General features: G+C 33.6%; 1 protein-coding gene across 4 annotated transcripts in view; it reads right to left on the reverse strand.

The window, feature by feature from the left end:
• Positions 1-8,641, reverse strand: part of EYA1 (EYA transcriptional coactivator and phosphatase 1) — a 165,223-nt gene extending 156,582 nt beyond the window's left edge. For 3 of the 4 annotated variants that reach the window (XM_033202798.1, XM_033202796.1, XM_033202797.1), the window contains exons 1-3: positions 8,037-8,488; positions 2,828-2,877; positions 1,153-1,280 (exon numbers count right to left, since the gene is read on the reverse strand). In XM_033202798.1, coding sequence (XP_033058689.1) covers positions 1,153-1,276 — 124 coding nt within the window. In that variant the 5' untranslated portion in view covers positions 1,277-1,280; positions 2,828-2,877; positions 8,037-8,488. Of the gene's footprint in view, positions 1-1,152; positions 1,281-2,827; positions 2,878-8,036 lie in introns of all 4 variants that reach the window. The other variant, XM_033202795.1, reaches the window with a different exon arrangement.
• Between the last annotated feature and the right edge of the window lie 7,366 nt (positions 8,642-16,007).

Genomic DNA, 16,007 nt, shown 5'->3' on the forward strand with positions numbered 1-16,007 from the left:
ATAACATTTTAAGTTTTAAAAGCCTTCACTAATACATATTGGAATATCACATCAAAAAAGAATAATTTTACAGCAGTTAGCTTTATTTTTTTTTAAAAATTGTGTAATGAAGGATCACCATGGTGACTGGGAAATGATGGTTAAGAGTTTTGTATATGGATGGAATTCTGGAATATTCTAACATGGACAATTTATCGAACTTCTAGTGAAAGGTATGCTCTGAGTCATCAAGGTCCTGAGGCTTAGTAATGAATAAATAAGCAAAATATTATCTATGAAGAAATAATTTTTCAATAGACTACAGTAGAAATAAATATAATGCAATATATAATGTATCTTTCCATATGTTGAAGTTGTAAAAATATGCATAGTACCTAAATGACTGCATAAGAGGTAGCGACAATACATATAACCTTATATGTTTAATCTTAAGTATACATGGATCAAAGTAGGTATTTCTACTTATATAAAATTTATATAAATATTCATATGTATTAATTACATAGAAATAATTGTAATTGTTCTACATTTAAAGTATGCTATTTAATCTTTAAGTAAATAAATTGTGTGTATATCACCTAAATGATGTTGTATACTCCATAAACAATACTTTTTTTACTTATTTATATTTTCACAGCCAAAGCCATAAGAACACTAGGCAAATTATTTCATTGATATTTAGAAACAATCCAGTCCAATGTTTCCATTTAAACAAATTCGGCTATATTTAACAACAAAAGGGAAAATAAAATAAAGGAAATAATACCAAGTTTTAATTGGTCATACAACAAAACAACACAAATTGATATTGCAGTGTGGACATGATCAATAAGAAGATAAAACACACTCAAAGGTTAAAAATGTTATGCACACAAATATGTATAATACACATGTGTATATATGTATATGCATTTGGCGAAACAAAACCAATCTATACAATGTTACAATAACATGGAAACATGAATCTCCTAACAATGAATACGGATTCGTAAGTCACATTATTACCTAAAGAGGAAATATAACAGTAGTTTTACAAATTTGACAACAGAAATCATATTAATGATTTCAACTAATAACAAACCAACTAATAACAAAGCATATACTGATGAAGAAACAAGGTGCAAAGTAAACAGTGAGAAGGCAGACACTCACCTTCGGTGCCATTGGGAGTCATGGAATTACTATTTATATGAGAGTTATCGAGTTTGGGGCCACTGGGGGATTCACTACTACCACTCAGACGGCTATGCGGGCTGGTTAGATCCTGCATTTCCATAGACCTAAAGACAAGAAGCCTTCCGTTTGACAGATGTACCAAATTCATAACACCACTATTTAATGCGCTAATGACTTGACACCTGCTTTGAAACACACTCGCACAAAAGTCCCATTGTATCTATTTCTTAGACTCAAAATAATTCATCTCACATTTTGACTTCAGGCATCCCTTCATCATATGTACTATCAAAAGATGTCACTTGCTTTACCTATCCAGCCAGTCACCTGAAGTTTTTAAAATTTCATTTTTTCTCTTACACAGTTCATCAAGTCACAAGGTCTAATGTGAGACAATGACACCTATTCTACTTTTCAAAGAAAAAATACAGTCATCTTTTTCTTTTTATAATAAAAAGGACCAAAGGCATTACTTTTCTAAAAGAAAAGGCAACTATGTAAAGAAGTAAAAGAGAAATAGATCACTTTTCTGGGGAATCTTTTTCATCTAATAAATTAGCACCAGGTACTCCCTTATAATTTACCACCCAATTGTAATTTAATGGGTCTCCAAACCAAATAAAACACTTGAAACCTATAGTCTAGTGACAGGGAATGAGATAGTCCTGATGCATGTGTTTACTCTGGCAAACTACTTAATTGTTCCTCTGTTTCCCTTGAAACAAATGCAGCATTAAAACATTATGATGTCGGCTCACTTGTTTGCTTTGTGGATTACATACAGCGTGCCCAATTGAAAAGGGATAAGGCCAACATACAGTGGGTCCCTGCAAGCATTAGCACTTGGAATACCTCAGCTGTCACTTACTCTGGGAAATAACAACAATTCTACTTCAGTGCTATAATTTTGCAATTTTACCATATAAAACCAGTTAAATGCCCCCTGAAAGTTCTTAGACTCTGCAGTTACTTCTTCTATAAAAGGTACAAAAGCCACTACTCATGTTCACAATTTCAGAACTATACATTTATATTTAATACCCTATTAGTGAAGAGAGAATTTATTTAAAGTCACTAAAAACACACTTAGATACCATTATTTTCTTACAGTCAATTTCTTAAAAGTTTAGGGCCCATTTATTTTATACTTTGTATGTTTTTCTAAGAAAAAAGATGGAAGTTTAATGTTTACATATATAAAGTTAATACTATTTGCTCCTCACCCTATCAGGTCAATAAAAGCTACAGTCATTTTAATTTAGAGGTCGCACTTACATTGACTATGGGTATCAGTTTTTAAAACAGTTTCACATGAACCATTTTACTTCTAAAGTGAGCTTTGACTTCCACAAATATTCTGAATTCAAACTAGAAATGGTCTAAAATCCAATTTTTCTCTCCTGATTCTCATTACACATTCACAGTTTTCCTAACACTAGAAACTATAGCCCATAATTATTTTCAAACTGAGGTTCCTATTCCCTTTCTACATACTTAAAATGTTTTACAAGCGCACACATACAAACTGTTAAGTAATTTCCAACAGAGGCTGTTGCTATTAATAGAAATAATTAAGAAACACTAGACAAAAATAGATACGGGTCACAGAAAGGTAATCTCCAAAAATGTCAAATATCAACAATATCCTTACCTGCAACTTGAGGAAACAGCAACATCTGAACTGGCTTGAGATGTTTGCACCTGTGATCAGGGGTAAAAAAAATTAGAAGCTGTTGTTACTCTGCTTCAGTGTCAGCTCTTAATTATACAGAGCACATGGTTGAGAACGACAATGCTCTCTTTTAACCAAAAGAGAAAAAGGAGGATACTGCAGCAGTGAAAGGCATATTGTCTTTAAGTTGAGGTCTCAACTGTTGTTTCCTCCTGCAGGTCTATCCTCCTCCTCCCCTTGTCGGGGGGGGGAAGGCAGCCAAATGACGTGATAGTGATTCATCACTGGCCTATGACAGCTGCAAACGGGATTACCCCTCCCCCAATCAACATGCAAAGCAGCCTTGCCCAGGCAGCTTGGAAAAGGTGCTTGGAAAAAAAATAGCGATTGACAAAATGAGCATGTTTAACAGCAATAGTTCAAGCAGTAATCCTCCAGCATCCTCAGAAGATCTTTCATCTTCTGTTATCACCAGCTGAAATAGAGCTCCCGCCCACCCCTTTGACTCCTGACAGTTTCTTATCCTTATCATAATGATTTTCTCCTACATTTACTATTTGTCATTTAACATTCACTAAAACAGCTTCTGGGCAACTTTCAGACAATGCTGGACTAGCTATAGATGGCAAAGGCAAGTTTTCATACCCAAAGTCACTCCACTGAACAATGTGCTCATTTACCCTCGCCAATTTAAAATTCAATGAGTTCTTATTCAGTTCTGCCCAGTAAACTAGAAAATGTAGTTAGCATTTTTGGTAGATTTTCCAACTTTTGAACCGAGAAAGAAAATGGAAAGTTTAATAATCAGTTCACCATCCTAGTCAGCTTACATTTTAGTCTTTCTTTTTTCTAGACGAATCTGTACTTCAGGACTTCACTGAACAACTTAACTAATGTGCAGGCTTTGACAGTCACTGCTTGTCTTCCAGAAGCAGCTCAAACTGCCAGCAGGTGATAAAGCTCAGGTAAGGCCAGACTGCTGGCTTGTAGGCTCGGGCTAACGCCTCAGTAGGAGAGCATTCTGCAAAACGTTTAAAAATGGCTCAGAATTCCAAATCTTTGATGTGCATTTTCATTCAACCTGAACTGACATCAATTAGGGTTACAGAACAAAGATGAGAACTGAAGCATCTCAAATGGCATTACAGTTATCCAACCAAACGTCTTCTGTTAAGTCCTGTTATTTTTTAATTATGATTTATGAAATAAGAAATACTACCTTTCTAGCAAGAATAAAGCATCTTTAAAGTCTAACTGTCTTGGTATAATGTTACGTAAAATTTCTAGGTACATGTTTCTACAATATTTGCAGGATGAAAAACAATTTTTAAAGGATGCTTGAGTATAAGATAAAAATTAAATTTCAATGCCTACAGATGTGTCATTCCGTGATAACAGCCTTCTGCAATTTTTGTTAAAAATGAATGTTCTCACACAAGTTTAAGTGGTTTCCTTTAGAAACTCCAGCAATATACCTCAAGGATAAATTTCCTTTTTCTTTTTTTTTTTCTCCACTTTTATGCACCTGGAATAAATTATAGGTGAGAACTAACTTAGTTTTAAGAACTCTCCTGGCTTAATTATGTGAAAGAGTATTTAAAGCATTCTTTCTGTTAAATGTTAAAGTACATTTCCATTTTAACATTAGCTGGAAAGTACAATGTTGGAAATATAATTTTAGTTTCAGTATATACTTTGAAAGTTTGGTTAGATTTATATTTGTGCTTTAACCAATCATATTTAAATTTCAAAGTCAAACTACTGTTAATAAAGAAAAAATGAACTTCAAAACAAGAATTATTCTACCACATTTCACTGAAAAAATGCATTTTCACTATAACACATTTCTTTTATGCTGGTTCAACTAGACTCTACTGTATTTTCATACTCTACAACTTTTGAAAGTCCATACGCATGATCTACATTTCATTAAGTATACTTCAGATATATTCTTTTGTGTCTCAAGGATTATTTAAACCATGTGTTGTGTGTTACTGTATTTAAAAATGACTCTTTAATCAAAATAACTTTAAAACAACTAATCCTCACTTAGGCTGGTCAGCTGAATCCACATCGTGGTCCAGGAAAAATAAATCTACTCTCAAGAATGCGAATGCAGACAACAATTAGACACAGATGTGAGCAAAATTAGTTACAGTTTACAAAATGCTACACTTCACATGCTTTTAGTTTTTTATGTGTAGTACAAGATTACAGTGCAGAAGGAAACATAGTCTTATAATGACTTATCTAAAAAGAACACCTATTTCTGATTGCTGTTGATTTCCTCTCATGTCTGATAATATCTCTGGAAGTTTCTGTGTTGTAAAGGTCTAAAACCACAATGTGTTTTGAAAATAATTAGGGATATTTCCATTCAAAAGAGAAAAATATTATTTTATTATTTGTAGAAAAGTGATGTGAGGCATTCAGTAAGTTCACATTTTCTGCTTTACACCCATAAACTTAGTATGTTTGTCTTCTCCTAATCTGGTATTTTTAATTCAAATACTTCTATGAGTGCAAAAATATTTCCCATAACATAACAAATGGTTATCTTATATTACAATCAAGTCATTTCACTTTAATGCTTTTTAAAACTCATTGTATAGAATACTCAGGTCGCATATCGACAGAGTTGTGAAAATACAAATAGCAACAAGCAGAACTTCTTAGAATTCAAATTCAAGAATCCTAAACTAGTAACTTTGACTTCTGATTAGTTAATGAGGTCTTTTAAGTTTGCCTTTTTTCTAATTAAATTTATAATTCTTCACAGATGTAACTTTTGTTGATGTTCAATTTGTCTCTCTCATTTTGTTAAACCTCACATAGTACTTCGCCAATCCATTGAATAGCCACATTAAATCTGTTAATACCATGCTCTTCAACCCCAGAAATTATTTCCAGAAGGCAAACTTGCTTTGAGAGATCATCAAACAAGACTTAAGGTACACATTTTATCACATTTTCCCTACCACAGAGCTCAGGATGCAGAGCAAAATTCATGACTTTTGCACTGTTTATTATACTTTGCTAAATTACAAATCAAAAGCATCTGACAGAAGATCATGCGTGAAGCCAAAAGTTAATAATGTTCTGTGAAAAGTAAACTGTAAATGGAAAGGGATTCTAAATCTCAGCAGCACAGAGCAAATAAAATGTAGGTACTTGTCTAAATTATGGGGTTTCCATAGGCTTTTTTTGCTTGCTAGAAGCAATTTTTATAAAATGACTATAATTTAAAACTTTTTTTTTCAAACTGAAAAGAAATTTTCAAAGTGAAAGTACTGAGCTTATCTAAATAAATAGAGTTGGCAGGCAAGCTAGTTTTGTCCAACCACAGATCAACCTGAGCACTCCAAATTTGAAAGACAATGGCAATTTTCTCATCAGAATGTATTTTATATATATATATAAAATTTCCTTAGCCATAAATCTGTGTTTTAAGCAGGGTATATTCTTGCTAAAATTTCTCCTCAATCGATATCTCCAACTATGGCATCAGTGTTGTAATGAAAACTTAAATTTTAAAAATAATACCCTAAACCTAAAATTGAAATGAAGTTCTAGGGAGACGTAGATGTTTTTTAAATGTTAACACTGTATTTCCTTCTTTATCAAAGACTCCATAAAATAAATGCTTTAATACTACTGCTGATTATTTTAATGTAGTATACTACATTACTTTTTGCAATGCGTCGTTTAAAGAAAATGACAAAATAGAGTCCGCATGAAAAAACAAATAAGTATTTAAACCACATGGATGCTACCTATAGCTTTAAAGGATTGTTTTCAATATCAATTTATTTAAAATGTTGAATGAAATACTTTTGATATTTGATTAAACAAGTGGTTTTATTCTAGCTGCAAGTGTTTTTCTTCTTTACAATGTATTCTTACTTGATTTTCACAAATGGAAATTTTCTTTTGAGAAAATCATTTATCATGTCTATGAAACTCACACAGCAGTGGACTTCCATTTGGCCCTCTAAAACTGAATAGTGGCTCAATTAGGCTTCTATGTCTGTCACCGCAAAGAATGTTCAAAGATTGAAAATCCATGACTGCGTGCTCACTTACTGAACACTTTGGGCCTTGGGAGAACTCAAGCATGGAAAAAGTCAAATAGCAAATATTTGATAATGCAAAAGCATGACTATACATGTGTGCATGTCCTCAGACCCCGGACTTGGGGGGGGCAGGGAAGACTCACGCAAGCATAAAATAAAACCTACTTTGAAAGACACATTATAAAAACAATCTCAAACCTATAAAACTACACTATGTGCTTACTATCAACTTTTTGTACCCCTTGCCATTTTAAGAAATAAAACATAAAAACGTTTGTCTGAATTCAATGACAGCTCTGAATTTATTGAATTCTTGCAAATGCTATGCTTAAATGTGTTCAAAAACTCCTCCCAAGAAATATAAACCCATGAGTCATTAACAATTCATATACTGATTTTGAATGGCAAATATTTTAATTGATAATTCAAAAGTTTACAGATCTTGTTTTTAACTTCAAGGTCCAGTCAAGCCTTACAAAGTGTCAATAAGAGAAAAACATATTAATTGGGTAAATATTTGTTATATCACCTTTTGAAGATAAGTTTGTTTAATATAACGTTTGGGAAATTCATTTATTGAAGCAAAAAGATTTTCTTCCTTAAAAAGTGCTATCAGTTTAACGTTGTTACCTGTTGTCCTTTCAAATGTTAAATGCTTCATTTTTTCATATCAAATTAAAGCGTGTAAGAAAAGTTATTTATGTATTGCAATGAACACATACGTACCGCTTTATTCAATATCACACAAATATATCTGAGATTTGTGCAGCAATTCAGAAAAGAGATATGAAGTCATCTCCCTACAAGAATATAGTCCTGCATTATATTTATTTATCTAGAGCATGACAAAAGTAATTGTTAACAATTAATTTGTAATTCTCTCTTAATGATCCTAATTGCTCATAATTTGGACGTTGGAAATTCTACTTCTAGGATGAAGCCCTGTGGCTCATAAAGTACTAGGTACAAAGTGTCATAATTTTCCCCATGCCATAATGTTTTTCTTTGAAAACAAATCAAAACAATAATAAAAGCGCTCCTGTTAGCTTGGGCTTTGCCCACAGAACAGCTGTTGTCAGTCACTACAATTTTTCAAACAGTCAGCTTGTACTTACAGCGCTTACATCTGCTGCATCCACCAGTTTAATGTGTTCCTTCGAATTTTCTGGGTTAGCAAACCTCCATTCCTGACATAGTTTTGCTCCTGGATTGGGACGCGCGAGGGCTCTCAGGCGCTCTGGTGCAGCCGCGGCGCTTCTGGGAGCGGAGCGCCTCTGCGGGGGAAAGCTCGGCGCAGGGGGCAGGCGCCTGGCCGCTGCCGCACGCTCGGGCTGCCGAGCGACTGAGCGAAAACGCGTTCCCCAGGAAGAAACCCGGCACAGTGGACGGCAACAGGAAGGCTTAAAGTCGGAAGTGGCACTGGAGAGTTTCTACCTCGCCCCAAACTCGGAGCCATCAGCTCCCACCGTTCTGTTTCGTAACAGCTTTGCGCCCTGCGCTCCTTCCCCACCAAACAGCAGCCGCAGATAGCATCTGAGAACCCTAGACAAAGAAACAGCAGAATCTCATCCCTCGATTTGTTTGCGCAGCCTTGTAGGTCTGCCCATGGAGCCTCGGGGCTTTTTTTTTTTTTTTTCTTGTTCTTCTTTTTTTTTTTTTTTTTTTTTTGGTTTTTGCAACGCAAACCACAGCTATTCTCTTGTCCTAACCTTATTGGTTTAAACGCAACAATTGAAAGGATCACTGCTCTGTCTGACTCAACCTTGCTGCTTAAAAAAAAAAAAAAAAAAATTATTATGTAAATGAACGCGCCCCACGCTATCTGAATAAACAGCTGTGTGAGAATAACTTCTCTGAGACACGGTCAACACACACGCGTCCTCTTGCAACAGTAGTTACCAATTAAGATCTTTGGGGAGTAGTTACACGTTATCTTTTACACTTTTCCTAAACTTTTTTCAGGCCCTGAAACTTGGGGAATCCACTACTTTTCAGAATTTATTTCCTAACTAACGTACCTACTACTGAAACAGGTCTGGGGGAAATAAAAAACTAGAATGGCGATTTCCCTTTAAGTAGAAAGCGAAAAAGCAAACGTGCAAGCTATTATCAGTTTAATAATGAAAGCCTGAAGGATGAATCCTAAATGATTTCTAGAATGGCAAGTCTTCAATGAATAATTCCTTGGATATGAACCAGATAATGTTTCAGTGTTAATATTTTAAAATGATTTTTGGAAAAGATTCATGTTATCTAGAACTCTTTCTTTACAGTTTATTCTTTAAAAAAAATTCTTACCTCAGAATCTATGCATGACAGTCTATAACACTCACCTAAAGAGCTGAGCTTCAGTTAAGGTATGTTTTATGCAGATACATGACTTTGGTGATAAGACTTAACCATTATGTTGATTTCATATATTCAAAGAAGGCATCGTTTGTTTATTTTGATGCTAGTCACTGATTGTAACCAATTTTGTGCTCTAAAATAAAATCTTTATACCCACTGGAGTTTTCTTAAAACTGTTTTTCATCACCCATAGAACACTATTCTACTTATTAGGTTTTTTATTTTAAAAAAAAAAAAAAAGCATCCTCATTTTTTAGGCGCTTGATAGATGTGAAAAAAATTTTAAAAATCACAACTTTTTGCATGACTTTATAATACATTTCCAGATCATCAACTAATAAAACACATAGACACAATCATAACTTTATATTGCTAATATGTAAATGAAAGCACCATTCCAATGAAAACAAAAAATTAAAAAGCTGCTAATGACCAAAATTTAATACAGACTTCCCCCCAACTGCCGAAAGTATGCCAGTCTGAATTCCTCAGAAAGAACACTTTGTCAAACATAAGCTACAGCTTAAACTGCAAACTCACCTAGGATTTCATTTTGTATAGTACCAGCAAGGAATCATGGGCTAGGCATCTACCATATTTGGGAAACCAGGTCAAGAAACAGTTGATTGCTATTGGATCTGTTCATATATGCAGCAGAAATAGAATTATGTTACCACCTACTGCACTTTCTCAGACCAGAAGTATCAGTTATTCAATATACTAAAGTATATATGCAGAAAATAAAATACAACTTGTAATGGAGATTTCCAGCACTGTCAGATAAAATGTAATGTTATGGTAATTCAATCTATGATATCAAACAGTAAATACTTTTGCAACCATATTTATTTCTAAGCTCTATAAAATCTAAAATTTGAGGTGTTGGTTGGAGAATTAAACAATGTTTGAAATTTTACATTTAGCTGTTGTAGTCATGCTTCCAATTGTTTAAAAATTATTTTAGACATGAGAGTAAGAAATTATTTTTCTAATCCATGAAAGATTACACTGACAAATCCAGAATATAAGAACTATACAAAATCAAAACAGTGGGAATATTATGTAAAGTGTATCACATTTATATACAAGTTACTTGCCCACATTATAGTTAAATGTATCATATTATATGTTTTTATGTTGAAATTTAATTTGTATTTATATAACTAAATGAAATATTAAATAAATGATGCATATAATTATGAAGAAAATTAGTAAAACTATGATGAATGTAATGTGACCACTAATTGATGTGATATAGCTCATGCTACATAATTATGTAACAAAGAGCTCAGTCACTGACTAAAAGTAATATCCATGTGCATATTTACTACTTTTACAGAGTTTCATTTTCCTGAAGCAAAATTAGATGGATTAAAAACAATCACATTTCCCCATAAATTGTGTATGGTTACTACTTCTGAATATCCAGTATATAATAATTACTATCGCATAAAATTTAAACCAAAAGTAAGTTATCCTATGATAAACAGCCACATTTAAGCTATTAATAACACCCAGCTTGTAGCGTATTGATAGCCTCCTATTTCTAAATCTTCACCAACTATAACTATATTATGTAACTTAACCATACCCTTTAAGGACTAAATTGTTCCCTAAATACAGTCATACACATAACTACAAAATTAGGAAAATGTGTTGAACATTGCTACTAGTAAAAGGTAATAGAAGAAAGCATTGTTATTTCATATTTGCCATGGAAATCTCAATACATAAATGTATGAAAAGGAATTTTAAATTTTTCCAATATGCTTTTTCCCCAATAAAAAATTACATAATTTTATCTGGAAAGGGAAAATACTTGAAATATTCAACTGTAATGAAATGTTTGAAAACCCTCAAGGAGACAATATCTTTCACAGGCTGTATCGCCAACCAGGTTTTATCTGACAGAGCCAGCTGTTGCCTAGATACCTGCCTGGTTATATGGAGGAAGTCTTCAATTTTGGTAGAAGAGTTTAGTGTTTTAGGTTAAGGGCATGATAAAAAAGATAAGCAAATATATATATATATATATATATATACACACACACACACATGATATTTACATTACATTTGTAATATTTAATACATATTACAAATGTTATATATATATATATGAGAGAGAGACAAGGACAGATACAAGGAACTCATTACAACAGTCTAAAAGGTAACTTGGACTTTTCTAAAACTTCATGAGTAAACAGTTGATTAATCAAATTAAGTATAACAAATAAACACTGAGAAAACAAAGGATAAAATAATACGAGTGTCCCTTTTCCTTTTCATTCCAATAATGAAAATAAAGCTATTTTACAGTTTTGAAGTTGTCAATAAATGAGGCACTTTGAAGTTACTTTTTCTTCTATTTGTGTTTACTTTGAAATAACTTTAGAAGTCAGCATGCATGCTATTACCTGGTCCAACAGTTTACTAATCTCTTTGTTTCTATGCTTTTTATGAGATGAATATTTCTCAAAAATAACAGTATAGTAAGTTGCAAAATATAACCAGCACTTAAAGACTAATGCATTTTCTTAAAAAAGCAAAATCTTAGCCATTATTTCTTCCACATGATTAAAATCAATATGTGGAAGTATTCAACATTTTGTAATTCAAACTGTTCAAAGAATGGCAAATAGAGTATCCCCAAATACTATACTTCCAGTCTTCCTGGCTTCATATAAATTTATTTTTCTTGTGGTCCATGCCATGGCACTACCTCCCTGGCTTCTTTATGGAGCCTTTGGAACTGTGTCTGGATGGCTGACACTATGATCCTTGCTGGCATTTGGAGTGGTCACTTCCATGACCTGCTCTTTCCCCACCAGCACGAGACCTACAATGAGGGTCCTGCTCCCAGGAGCCTTCTGCTGAAATGTAACCAAGTAAAACATCCTCTATTTATTTTAAGAATGATATTAAATCTGCCAAATTGAATGTATACCACTATTTTGTGGAATGTTTTCCATTCAAACTCCAACATGATTAGCTTTTAACAGTAAAGTTAAGGAGGTAATTAACTATTAGCTGTACCATGGAAAATTATTTTAATACACATTAAAGTCTTTATACCAACACAATATGAAAATATAACCTATTTCCTGACTTCCTAAAGAGCATGTTCATTATTACATATTAATAATAACATTTATTTATGTAGGGTGGGAAACTTGTTATCCTATGTAGTAATGACTGCCTATCGGATTTTTTTTTTAAAGTATTATTCTTAATAGAAACTTTGAGCAGCACTTGTTGAAACTAATAGTGATAGCAAGGGCAGTGGCAGATTTTTAAGGAAAGGGGATGAGATAATATAGGTACTTAAACAAAATGAAAAAACAGTTTTCCTCTTTTAAAATCAACTGATTTTCCAAAATGGCAAATAGTTACTTTTTCTTCCTTCTGCCGAAAAATATATAAATAATTGGTCCTGGAAGCATATGTTTAATCTCAGCGATGTTATTTTGCTTTCTCATGCTGTAAAATGGGTTTCTGTTGACACGAAGCAACCTAGAAAACCCAGGTTGTTTCTTCTTGAAGATTTTTTCCTCTAAGCCATGGGCAAAACCAATCTTGTCAGCGCCTCCCAAAACATGTAAGAGGATCTGGAAATTTGCTTTGTGTTTTTCAGGTTTCATGACAGCTGAGTTCACAGTTTTTAAATTCTTTGGAAACAATGAATAGCTCATGGAGGAAAGACGGGAATTAGCATTTATGAAGTGCTTACTACATGCCAGGCACTGTGCTAGGCATTTTATATTTTTGTGAAGCCTGTTTTTTTTAAGTATGAGTGATTTTTCCCTCACTATTTGTTCTGGAACCTGCCTCATTTTTCTAGCACCATCAAAGTCACTTCTAAACGGTAGATGGAGCAACGGGACATTAATGTCTCCTCATTGTATCATCATTTTGAAGCAAGGTGATAGCCCATAAAGTTAACAAAAATCCAGAAAAATGTATGATATTTGAAATGATACATACTGTTATATACCAAAATAATATATTCAATATGGAAGAGAAAAAAATCACTATATAGTAGCTGATTATTTCTGAGCACATACTGCAAGTTACTTGGCAGATTCAAAAATAAAAGCACATTAAATGGTCAATAGAGAAAAAATCCTTGAACTTGAAATGCTCAAATCAGGAGATATGGGATTTTTCTCCTTACATCTTCAAAAAGGTTAATTATTTTCCTAGAGATTATAAATATCCCAACTTATTCTTTATATTGAAAAGCAGAGTCCGAGTTTATGACAAACAATTATATGCATGTCTTGTTTCATAGTTATATCAATTTATTACATTTTACCTTTCTTAATTTCAGTTACCCAGTATGATGTGCTTTGTTTTTAATAGTTATTATACCATAAACACTTGATTCATTCACTGAGGAAATAATTATAGTAAAAGTGCACTCCACATTTCCTGATGCATTTGGATGTATAGTTTAAGTATTCAGAATCAAGAAGTTCCATTATTATTAAAAAGGAATTGCCAGAGATTGGGGAGAGGGAGCCCCCAAACCTAATAACCTATAGAATTTTTTTCTTCCTTCAAGCAGCATTAACTTTTTCTTCCTCCAGTCTCCCAAATCGGAAAGGAAAGAAAAGAAAAAAAAAAAAAAAAAGAGTAACCTCTAAAGCTGTTTTAGACAGAAGGTCAGAATTCAAAGGATCAGTAACTTAATCCACTGTGCATTACAATCACATTGCTATTGGAAACACAACCAGAAGCACCATTATTCTAGAAGTTTTTATTAAGCAATGTCAATAGGTATACAACCTGGAGGTTTCTCTCTACTGTAAGGTTTATCTAGATTCATACTTGCAAGCGATCAAATTGCCTTGGGTCCTTGGGTTTTACTTTAGTATACTATGGTGTGAAGGAAAAAAAGTAGACTCTATAACACATACTAAGGAAAACAATAGCTTCAGTTTGTTCAAATACTTAAAACAGAATTCCTTTCTGCAACCCAAATGTAAGTACGATTAAACATTTTGTGGTCTTTAGATACTCATAATTAAGAGGAATGTTTGTTTTAGATGGTTGAATATTTGGGGTATTATACTGATTATTGAAATATGTGATTCATGTTCTTTCAAAAAATATAAACCTGGAAACTATCCTCTGCCTCTTTCAGGGATTATGTTTTAATATTATCAACGATCTGGTTTACCTGAAATACAGAGTAAAGCAAAGCTAAGGATCTGGGAATTTTGAGTTAGTATGTTTTAAATGTGGAAGATTCTTTAAAACAGCACCCTGATTGATAGAGAGTACAGGCTGGTGGCTTGTTTTTTTAATCAATACAAGGAGAAACAAATAGTTTACCAAGAGGTCAGAGCGCCCATAGAGGAGCCCTCTGCTGCACGATTATCATTGACAACCTCTGCTGAAAGATCTGCAAGCCCCCATTAGCTTCAGCCTCTCGGGATTGCTGTTCACTTTCCTTCCTGTCCTTCCCTGAGAGGAGGATTTTCCCTGCTTGTAGAGAGTGGATGCAGGGGAATGGGTAAGGAGAAGGTGAAGGAGGGACAGGACAAAAACAAAGTAAAAAAACAAAAAAGAATTTGCTATTCAAAACAATGATCCAAAAACCTGCCCAAGAATCCCAGCCTTTTTAAAGATGACAGCCTTTGACTTAGAAATTCTAAAGGAAAAAGACATTGTTTTCAGATATGCAGATTCTATGCATTTTAAATTTGCAGTATCGTCGTAGTATACCTGTCTCTTTTAGGATAAATTGTATTTGATAAACCTAAAAATGGACACAAATATGGATGACTGAAATCACCACAAATAAAGGTATTCATGATTAATTATTGAAGACTATTAAACAGGAGGGACCACACCTTTAAGCTCTGTATTTAGAATTTTCCAAAATTATGCCTATTATCAACCCATGAATGACTTACATGTGAAAAGGAAAAAAAATTAGACATTTCACATTAAGATCTTCTTAAGGTTGGGTAAGGTGGCTCATCCCTGAAATCCCAGCACTTTGGGAGGTCAAGGCAGGCAGATCACAAGGTCAGGAGTTGGAGACCAGCCTGACCAACATTGTGAAACCTCATCTCTACTAAAAAAAAAAAAAAAAAAAAAAAATTAGCCGGGTATGGTGGCACGCACCTGTAATCCCAGCTACTCAGGAAGCTGAGGCAGGAGAATTGCTTTAACCTGGGAGGCGGAGGTTGCAGTGAGCCCACATCACGCCACTGCTCTTCAGCTTGGTGACAGAGCTAGACTCCATCTCAAAAAAAAAAAAAAAAAAAAAATCTTCTTAAAGCAACATATGGCAACCCTGATTTCCTACTCCATTTTTGTGTATTCTTGGTTTTTGTGTCTATCATTATTCAAGGTTGAAATGCTATTCTTTTCCTTAAGTGTGTAGAATTATTAACATCTCTCTATAGTCAAGGGTACTATTCACCAGATTAAAACAAATGCACCAGAGATTCAAGTGAATTCTAATTCTGGTCTCAACATGGGCTTTCTCTATGTCCTTTGTTGTCACAGTACTTATTCTCTCAATTTATAATTTATAACTAGCTGGCTATTAAATGGTTGCAGTGGTACACACCTTACCAAAATGGTATGTGGATGAAAATGTTTACTGCTATGGTAAAGCTCCCATGGAGAAAAAAAATAGCAACAGAAAAGTTAATTTCAAATCAATTTAATTGAATGATTGTGGAATGAGTGCTTAAACAGGGCATAGTTTCCAGGGTTTAGCA

Source organism: Trachypithecus francoisi, unplaced genomic scaffold (genome assembly GCF_009764315.1).
Source record: "Trachypithecus francoisi isolate TF-2019V2 unplaced genomic scaffold, Tfra_2.0 Lachesis_group7, whole genome shotgun sequence".
Lineage (NCBI taxonomy): Eukaryota > Metazoa > Chordata > Mammalia > Primates > Cercopithecidae > Trachypithecus > Trachypithecus francoisi.